Consider the following 10,765-nt stretch of genomic DNA (forward strand, 5'->3'; position numbering starts at 1 on the left):
AGGCAAGATCACCAACCAATCAGGACAGGAAAAGATGTGGCCACCATAGTTTGGACAAGAACTCCAGTTTCTCCTTGCTGTTCCCAAACATACTACAACTACCCGCACCATTTTTCCCGTTAGGGGCCACACATCCACCCAGGAGCAGGACCACCCTCACAGCTTCCCAGCTCTCACATGGAAAGGAAGCAGAGCAGATATTTCTAAATGTTGTCCCAGGGTGCTATGGGCCCACCAACAGGTCACAGTGTAGTTAGCTCCTAGAACAAAAGGCCAAAAGAAAAAAAGGGGGCAAAGTGAGATGTGGTATCTTATACTCCTACTCCTCTCCTTTAACTGCGACGTTCTCTACACCAAGAGGAGGGAAGGGAGCTGCCAGAGAGATTATGGGTTTGCACAAATGTGTCTCAGCTTCTAGATTTTTAAAGAAGGTTTCCACCCATTTGAACGGATGCCATCAGCAAACCCTACATCTGTAGCTGCTCTGTAGCCTGCACCAGCTCTCTGTCACTGTAGCGGTTTTGGCAGGAGCTCTGGTGGGTTTGGCCAGGATGCCGAGCCAGAGACACATGCTGGAGGTCAAGGCTGAGTTTGGTAGCATGCTGGCTCCTGGCCTTTTGTCTTCAGTTCTTTCTGAGCGCACAACCCCTAACACAAAACCAGGACTGTGTCATTTCAACACAAACACTTCAGATTTATTGCAGCGTTTATTGAATACACTTCCCCTTCTGTTGAGAAAACTTGTTTGACTTTAAGAGGTCTTCTAGCAAATTCAAATCGGGAAGTAGGCACAGATCCACTGGTGTCACGCAGGGTTGTAGGAAATACACAATTCTGCTTTGCTTAGAAAATATCTTAGATCAAGAGAAAGATGGGTATTCAAGATTCCATCGTGGTGTATTGGACTGGTTTTTAGCCTGGAAAAAAGCATTTACAGCCTGTTAAGTAAAACTAAAGTAACTACTTTTGTTTATAGTATAGCTTGCTTTTTTTGTAAAGTACAGTGACAAAACACAGACAATAATGATCAAAACACTGACTTCAAATGGGATTTTGTTTACAGTTTTTAATGAAGCAATTTGTGCAAACATTTTTTCTTCTTCAACATTAGAAGGAAAAAAAAGAAAAGAAAAAAAAAAAAAAACAACGGCCACACTTGGGTGCCTGGTGTTAACACAGACAACGCTTTCTCATTGCAACCATATTTCAAAGCAGCAGAGTGCAGGGGCAGTGGCCAGGCCCTTAGTATTCCTCAGGATTGCTTGAGTGCAAATCTCGCATATATGACTCAATTATGTTAGGAGGTACACCTTGCAAGAGGAGCCTGCAGAAGGAAAGTCCACCTGGAGAGGGCAAAAAGGAAAAGGCAAAGTCAAAACCGTCTATGTGAAAAATCGCTGAAACAATACTCCTGGACTAGCTGCCTGGAAATGTGTCTAATTATGTTCCAGTTAGTTACAAAGATTCAATCAGTCCCTGCTCAGAAATCTTCTCCTGGATTTAGTATATTTAGACTTTAAGGCACTAGACATCTAGAAGGAAAAGCAAGTTCTGGCTAGGCCCATAGAAGTCCTTTGTTTCCTGCTATTATTCAATCTTAATTTAATTTCCTAACTGGTTGGGAAATACTTATCACTCTTTGAGAGGTTTTGGGATTCTCTATAGATGATTTAAGTGCTCTGACTGAATGGCAGAATAAATGCATTACCATGTTATGAATCATCAGGAAGAACTGTTTCCAGTTTATTTCTGTTCTTTTTAATTAAGCACCAAGTTCTAACTCAAACACGTTAGAGAAGAAAGAGGAGACGACTCCTTTAAACTTGGCTACTTATACATTGTCAAGAGTGAAACAAATTGGAAAAAAATTGTTTTTGGTTTGTTAATCTTCACCCAAGGACATTTCTTACTTTGATACTTTTTTAGAGAGTGTGGAAGCAAGGGGGAGAGACAGAGAGAAAAACATTGACATGAGAGAGACACATCGATTGGTTGCCTCCTGCACACGCCCTGACCAGGGCAGGGATCAAGCCTGCAACCAAAATACGTGCCCTTAACCAGAATCGAACCTGTGACCCTCAAGTCTGAGGGCTCACACTTTAACCACTGAGCCAATCCGGCTAGGGCTCACATTGGAATAGTTTGTTTAAAATAGTAAAGCCTATCCAATACCTTCTGAAGGTCAGAGAAATACCTACTAATATTTCATACTTACCTTTCATGTTTCTGAATTATATCTAAAAAAATAAAAGTGCCCTTCATGAGAGAACCCATGAAACTATACAATTCATGGTCCTTTGGAAAAGTACTTCACTACTTGCTAATAAATTCACGTCCAGACAAAAACAGCATGCCATATGAACATTCTTAAACTTCTTTAGTGCAAATTTGGAAAAGTCATTCTCCTTTTAAAAAAAAGACTTCAAGTCACATATCGATAGAAATGATGCCACTTTTGTACATGTCCATTCCTTGATGCAAAGCGTTCAGAATGCTTGGGTATCAACTCATTTTCATCCACATTAAATGCTTTAATTCATGCTCTACCGCATTCATGTCAACAGGAGATTGTTGTGCTGAATAAGTACTAGTTGTTAATTTCAAGATACTAAAATACAAATTAAAAACTACAAAGTTAGATGTTTTAAATAGTCTATTTTCATTGGACTCCATAATGAAAATCATGCCATACTCCACAAGCTCTGTATGACTTATGACAGCATAAGCTTCATATGCCAAATCCATATGAAAGCTTACCTTAGATGATAATACACATTCAAAAATCCTTACTGTGCTACAACTAAGGAAGAGAGAGAGAAAAAGAGAGAGAGAGAAGTTTTGAGCATTAATAAAGTGCTAAAACCAGAGTTGAGTACTCGTTGGATGAAATTATGGTTGCGATTATGATGAGGTGATTTCATTAATCCTTAGTCATGTGAAAGATGTAGGAACATAGAAGCACATGGAATGAAGGGCAGGGATCCAGTCACTTCAAAAGGATCATTAATATGTAAAACACTTATTAATATGCACAACCACTTTGCCTAAACAGGTGGCAAAGCCAATTGGATTGTACAGTGAATATTTATGGTAAGAGCTTCCAAACCATTAGCTTAAAAAAAAAATCCTACAACATATATATATTGTGTTTTTCAACAAAAGAAAAACATAGATGATGAACAAAGTATTAGTGTACATATATATATGTTGAAATTCTAAAAGGCAAAATTATCAAGTAGGTATTAATGTGAGACTAGTGTATTCTATAATATGTATTCTGAAATGATTCCAAATGTGACTAATCTATATAAACACAAGGCTTAAACAAACAGCCTAGAAAGTGACTATATGTATAATCTACAAAACTTTTAAGAAATAGCCCTAATTCTTTCCTCCTTTGAAAGCTGACATTACCTCTGGGAATTCAAAGAGCACATATGATAAACTCAGGCAGAGATCTACATCATAGAGTTTACATCAAGTTTCTTACCCATCCCCAAAGAACTTCTTAATCCATTCTTCCAACTAGGGGAGAATCATACATATACTATCAGACTCATTTAATACTTAATCAATTTAATAATGGGACCTAGACTTATCTGTCCATTTAAATTCATGAGTATATGAAATACTTTTGGTCCCATGAAAATATCTAAAATGTTCAATAGAAAGATGGGTTACAGATATCCTACTGGTGAATTTTTCAGGGGAAAGTCTTAACTATGAAAGTTTCTAAATATTGGATCTGTTTTTATTTGTGACCTTTCCCTATCAAAAATGCTCGGAACACTTTTTCTAGAGCTTAACAATTTTAAAAGGTTCAGTTTTCCGAATTTCAACACAAATCTAAGGAAACCACCCTGGAAACTACCTTAAAGGGAGATCGTATCTCTTTACATGTGAAAAATGCAATTATTACAGAAATGTCATTGGTTCCCAGGTGTTGATAATCTTACATCTAAAAAATGGTATCTTCAAATGCAGCCTTCCGGTTTTATTTATGGGGACCTGTGCTATGGTACTTAGTTTCCTGACAAAACTTAGTTCCTAATTACTTAATAACCTTGAATAATTTGGCCTTCCTAGTTCATGGCATAAACACTGTATGCCACGAGCTGCTAAAAAAAATATAATGAGAAGCAAATGAGAAAGTCAAGCTTTACATGCAAAGTGCGATTTCATGTAAGAGGAATGGAACAGGAAGTAGAAATATCCGGTGCGATATGAATTTTTAAAACCTGTTGCTGCCCCTCCAGGAACAGTGGTTCTCCAGGGGAAAATACTCGTTGGTATATCACTGTAGAATTAGAATATTTGTACCAATATTTATTTGTTCTCAGTTCACATATTTACCTTTATTTTTACAGCTTAACTTGATTCAAGTCACCTATTATCAGATAACAATCTGACGATAAACAACCTTGGCTTTAGTTTTAGGACCCAAAGGTTTTACCAATATGTTGCAACTGATATTTTACTATGAATGTATGTACTAAAATACATTATTTTTATTATTAAATTCAATTATCATATAATTCACCATGCAATTACATAAAAATATATCATCTATATCTATATCTATATATCTATATCTATAATCTATCTTTCTATCTATATATACATAACGTTATTATCTTCTAGGAAGGACCCCCAAATGTTGAACCAGTTATGAAATCATCACTTTATATCATTAGCAACATTCAGTTATTTTCAAAACACGCAGAAGTTGCGCTAGGCTTTTGTTTTTATTTTTATTTTGGGATGCTGAAACATAAGTACCAACAGTTCCTTGGAATTATTAAGCCTAAGAGTTTAGAAACCAGATGTATTGCAACTGGGACCATAATCTGCATTTAAAGCTAATAAAAACTTAAAAGTAATGTTTACATTTGTAAGCACTATCTCAAGAGTAAGTTTTAAAATTTTTCTAAGGATGTTATGTTTTAAACTTGTTTTTTTCTCTCTCACTCAATTATGAATCTATTGTACCATATTACCACAGGACTGACAGAGATCAGAAGAGAAAGAATAATTTTTTTAAAAAAAAGTTACAAAAGGAATTTTTTTCAATAAGTTTCTTAACGATTTTATACTAAATTTAGGACTAAAAACTTTTTTAACATAAGTACTCTAAGCATTTACTATGTTTTTCCAAAAAATAAATATTACAAGATTATCTTTCTGACTTTTAGATAATAATTTCTTCATTATAGAGAGGTAGAGAAAAGACTTCACTGTCACAGAGAGGCAAGGTGATACAATATGGATGAGAGAAAAGATATTAGAATCATGTCACCTATTATCTCATGGTGTCGCAAAGTAAGTTTTGATTGCCAAGAAAAAAACTTTACTATACAAATTATACTCAATTAATATTAAAACTGATTAAGACAGCAGGTTATGCTGAAACTTTCCTACCACATCAATCCTTATAAGTTTTCTTGATTTACATCGGTAGAAAACTAGTATAAATGAAATGTACACCTGTAGATAGAAGTTCTCTAGTGAGATTTTAAAAGCAACTGGTTAAAATATATAGATGCTATATTCTACATAAGTAATAGTCTAAACTAGCAAACTTACCCATATGTATTGAAAGTTTCACAAAATAGTAAACTAATTTAAAATAGCGTAAATTTCTATCTTTAGACTATATGTATTGAAAGTTTCACAAAATAGTTAATTTAAAATAGCGTAAATTTCTATCTTTAGATACGTTTTTGCCCTAGGCTTGTGTTTATAGATGGACTACATCATCAAAATAATACCCTCTTAACTTCATTTATTCTCACCATGCTGTACACATACCAGCCTTCCACTGTAATTAATATTTCTTTAGTTAACAAGAATTGCAAGAGTTTAAGGTAAGTCTACTTAAGAAGTCAAACAAACTTCACAAATAAATCAAGAGTGAATGCAAGGTGTAAAAATGTATTCTCTACCCCAAGTCTCTTGGCCCTTCCTCCTCCACCCCAGAACATTTTGGCAAACAATTTGGATTTTGCAGTAAGCATAATAATTGTATGGTTTTCTTTCATTTTATTCTACACCCCAGGTCTTGGATGTCATACCTTTCACCTCCAGTTTGCATTCGACCTCCACGGTCCCTAGGTTATTGACTGCTTTGCAGCAGTAAGTGCCTCCGTCATAGGAGCTGGGCTTGCGGATCTCCAGCGTGCAGACCCCTTGGTTGCTGAACATCCTGTATCTTGGGTCATCCACAATAGCAACTTTGTTTTTCATCCAGGTTATTTTGGGCTGAAAGTAATATTGAAGTAAATTAGGGTCAAAACATATCTGTACTTAGCATATTAATAGGCCATCAAAGCAGTGACAGGATTTTAAAGCGTAGCTTAGAGAGGACACCTAAAAAGAATCCGCCTCTATTTGAGCACAGTTTCTCTCAAATTAAACTCTACTTAGTGCTTGGCAAGAGAGCAAATGAGCAGTTCTTCTTTTTTTCTTTACATTGTACTAGGATAGAATGGACCACCTCAAGTAGCTTCTGAGGCGAATACATTTCTCTCACCTCAATAAATTCAGCAAACCTGGTTCCCTTCACTTCTGCAGCATCATGCAGAGTTAGCGATCAAGTTTGCACTACGTGAACAGTTCTGAAAAAGTAAGTCAGGTTTGTTCACAGGACAGCTCTGGAGCAATCTTCCCAAAAGGATTCAATTGCATTTCAATTTCATCTACAGGTCCATGAGGTAACTCATCCAAGAGACTATATATTGCTGGACATTTTTCAGAGAATTCCCATAAGGTGTCATAACCATCGAATTTCCTCACTTCATTTTCCTGATATCTTTTTCTAATTATTTGTGGGCTACTTATGCCTCTCCATTTAATTTGTCCTCTGACATCTGCTTTCATCATCTGGTGGCAATGGATCTTCTCCAACCAGGTAATTCAAGATCTATCATAACCTAATCACCCCGGGAGGTGACTCCATTCTCCTTGACCCCTGAACTATATCTAACATCACTGGCCTCCTACTCTTTATTCATATTGTCTCCCCCTTCCTTATGTAACTGCACAGCCTCCTCACTCCCTCTTCTACCTCTTATATGATTTTGCTTTTTCAGACCTTAGAGATGGCCCTTCTCTTTCTTCTTCATACTGTTCTTTCTTCCTTCCACCTTTCAAGTGGAAGTATTCATTGAGGTTCACTTGGTCCTGGGCTTTTTCCTCATTACCCTCTTTCCTTAGTGGTATTCCTTTCTAATGACTCCAAGGGATGGATTGTACCTCCTCATCTGCCCCCATGCCTGGGGACTCCTAAACTGAGGGTCACAGCCTTGGCCTTTGTCTAAGCTCCAGTGAACTGCTCCTCTGCCCACTGATCATTCCTACTTGGATGGACCAACATCACTTCCAATTAAACACAATTCAGCATCTTCCTCCTATCCTCAGTTTGGCTTCTCTCTGACTTTCCTACTTCTGTTCATGGTACATGTGGAAAAAAATACCACTGTTTGCAATTTTTCAAATTCTAGGGCTCCTTCCCTCAATGCCACCCAGATAAATGTCTCCATTGGGCAACATTCATTAACTACTTGTTCTTTTCAAGTGCCACCCAGATAAATGTCTCCATCCATGGGCAACATTCATTAACTACTTGTTCTTTTCAAATGCCAACAAAATGAAACCTTCAAACCTTTCTAACTCTCTTCTGTCAGATGTGATTTCTCCCTTCCAAGTACTCTGTACCCTTAATATAGCACACTTTAAATTCTGCCTTGCATTATAGTATTATTATTTGTCTTACTCTATTAGAGAAAACTTGATGAATCAATATTTCCCCCTAATTTTTAGGTGAAACAATATTGCTTCCATCTCCTCGCCTCTCAGTTCTTTTTAAAATAGGTGATTTGGTTTTTCCTTAGAATGAATCGCTTATTTAGTAAAGAAATGTAAACATTTTTTACTACTTAAATAGTGTACCTAATTTTCCAACAATACCACCCTCCAACCCCAGAATAAGACACAAATAGCAGTTGGAGGGTCCATTTATATTCCTACGTATATTTATAGTGTGGCAAATACAAAAGGGAGAGTTTTGGGTTAATTCTTAAATTTAACTAATGTGATTAAAAAACTAACAAACGTGGTACCTTGGGATTTCCTCTCACACTGCAGTTCAGAGTGGCATTGTACCCAGCTATCGCGTAGGTGTTGACCAAAGGCTGAGTGAACATGGGCGCCTCTGTGAAATCGAAGTCTTCATACACTGGATTTTTATAGACTTTACCTTAAAAACAAGCATTAGAAATACACAAATTGGCCTGAGACTATATTATTCTTGGCATACTTTACTCGCCATGAAAACTTCCCTGAACTTAGAAAAACATGTAAAAACACGAGTGAACACTACACAGCATTCATTCTGGAGGGCACACATATCCCACAGGGGGCAGAGTGGTCATCTGAAATTGTAACAAATGTTAAGAAGAATTTGGTGCCATTCCCCATCCTTTGCCTATGCCCCTCTTCCATCTGGGTGTTCCTGAGTTAAAATCTTTTCTATTAAACCAGTGATGCAGTAGATAGAATGTTTCTCTGAGTTCTGTGAGCTACTCTAGGAAGTTAATCAAACCTGAGGAGGGGGTCATTGGAACCTCTAATTTATAGCCTGTTAGTCGGAAGTACAGGAGACAGCTTGGACTTGCAATTGGCATTTGAAATGGGAGGTGGGGATATTCTTATGGGACTGACCCTGGAACCTGTGGGATCTGATGCTCTCTCTGGGTAATGTCAGAATGGAGTGGAATTGTGGGGCATCCAGCTGGTGTCTAAGTCTTGTTTGGTGTCAGGGAAACTCAACCAAACCTCCACTCACTGAAATTGGGTGAGAGCCCCCTTTATCAGCCCACTACCAACTCACCATCCTTGGCGATCACAGCGCTCTCTTTAGTCATTGTTGCATTCTCACTGAGGCCACACATGTTTTCAGCAAAGACTCGGAAGTAGTATTCATTGCCTATGACCAGTTCAGTAATGGTGGCATGGGTTCGGTGATAGTGCTCAATGACAGTGAACCATTCCTGAAAGAAAGACAATTTGAGGAAAATCACCTAAAAATACACAACTATCCCAACTGTTGATTAGAATAAATATCAGGGATGTTTCATTCACTAAAAGAAAAATAGCACTAATTTTTATCTTGAGAGCAATAACTATGTACATTTAATGTATTTAATACTTTATAATTAATTTATACTTGACTGTATAACTTAATCTTCATTCATACATTAGAATCATATGCCCTAGAGGTCAACTACTACCTTTGTACTTTTCTCATAACTGTACAGTCTGTCATCTATCAATCTACTTGTCTACTTATCTACCTTTTATATAACAAAATATAATTATAACATGTTATTGCCAAGATATCTATTCTGAGGAAGAGATGATGCTAAATCACAGAGAAAAATTAAAATTGTTCAACAAATTTGCCTAATAGTATCAACACACGTTCTTTAAGGTCTGTGCTCAGATCTCACCTCCTCCCTAACTGTTCAGCCTTCCATTGCTCTACTTAGGCCACACTATGTCACCTTAACCTGGAGAAGTTTTCTTCACAGCACTTGCTACCTTAAATTATCCTATATAATAAAAGCCTAATATGCTAAGTGGCCAGATGTCCATTCAGCCAACCAAAGTGTAATATGCTAATGATATGCTAAGGCCACTCAACCGCTCGCTATGACATGCACTGACCACCAGGAGGTAGATGCTCCGATCGGTAGGTTAGCTTGCTGCTGGGCTCTGGCCTATCAAGACTAAGCAAGACAGGCCAGACACACCCTGGACTAAGCAAGACAGGCCAGACACAGCCTGGAGCCCTCCCATGACCCCTCCCTGGCTGGCCAACCTCCTGTGTCCCACCCTGGCCCCAACTGTGCACCAGTGGAGTCCCTCGGTCTGGTCTGCACCCTCTTGCAATCCAGGACCCCTCACACCAGTGGAGTCCCTTGGTCTGGTCTTCACCCTCTCACAATCCAGGACCCCTCAGTGGATGTCAAAGAGCCGATTCTGGCCCGATCCCGCAGGCCAGGCTAAGGGACCCCACTGATGCACAAATTCGTGCACTGGGCCTCTAGTCTATTTACTGTTTGACTTGTTTATTCTCTACCCCACCCATCACTGATATGAACAAGCCAGGATGTTAAAGACAGACGTTTATTTTCTCTCCTTGTATCCCTAGTGCCTATCACAATAACTGGCACATAGTAGGTACCTTGCACAAAATAAATACTATTTTATTAAATACTATAATGGATGAATGAATGAATGAATGAATGAGAAGCTAAACTTTTTTTTCACTTTTTCTCCTTACCATACCAAAAAATATAGTAGTCTCAAAATTTATCTGGCAACCAGTGGAAATTCCCATGGTACCACATATGTTTGGGACCACTAATTGAGAAAATACACTTGCTGACAAAAATGTTCATAAAGGAAAGAATTTTTCTTACAACTTTTAGGGGCCATGGTTATATATGCACTTTGCATATTTTAAGACAGCAAACAAATGTATTTATGCCCTTTTTTATGTCCAAAACACTTTATACAAACCTTTATTCCAACATTTATCATATTGTTTTGTCATTTGGTTTTATGTCCTTCTTATTGCCTAGACCAGTGGTTCTCAATCTGTGGTCGCGACTCCTTCAGGTGTCGAACGACCCTTTCACAGGGGTCGCCTAAGACCATCGGAAAACACATATATAATTACATATTGTTTTTGTGATTAATCTCT

General features: G+C 37.7%; 1 protein-coding gene across 1 annotated transcript in view; it reads right to left on the reverse strand.

Annotated features, from left to right (window-relative positions):
• Window positions 1–673: 673 nt before the first annotated feature.
• The window catches only part of MYBPC1 (myosin binding protein C, slow type), a gene marked incomplete at its 5' end in the record, with an annotated part of 79,924 nt that continues 69,832 nt past the window's right edge, over window positions 674–10,765 (reverse strand). Inside the window, 4 exons of the mRNA XM_015567582.1 lie at window positions 674–1,343; window positions 6,072–6,258; window positions 8,118–8,254; window positions 8,888–9,047. Coding sequence (XP_015423068.1) covers window positions 1,243–1,343; window positions 6,072–6,258; window positions 8,118–8,254; window positions 8,888–9,047 — 585 coding nt within the window. The remainder of the gene's footprint in view (window positions 1,344–6,071; window positions 6,259–8,117; window positions 8,255–8,887; window positions 9,048–10,765) is intronic.

The sequence above is a fragment of the Myotis davidii genome, unplaced genomic scaffold, assembly GCF_000327345.1.
Source record: "Myotis davidii unplaced genomic scaffold, ASM32734v1 scaffold120, whole genome shotgun sequence".
Taxonomy (NCBI): Eukaryota; Metazoa; Chordata; class Mammalia; order Chiroptera; family Vespertilionidae; genus Myotis; species Myotis davidii.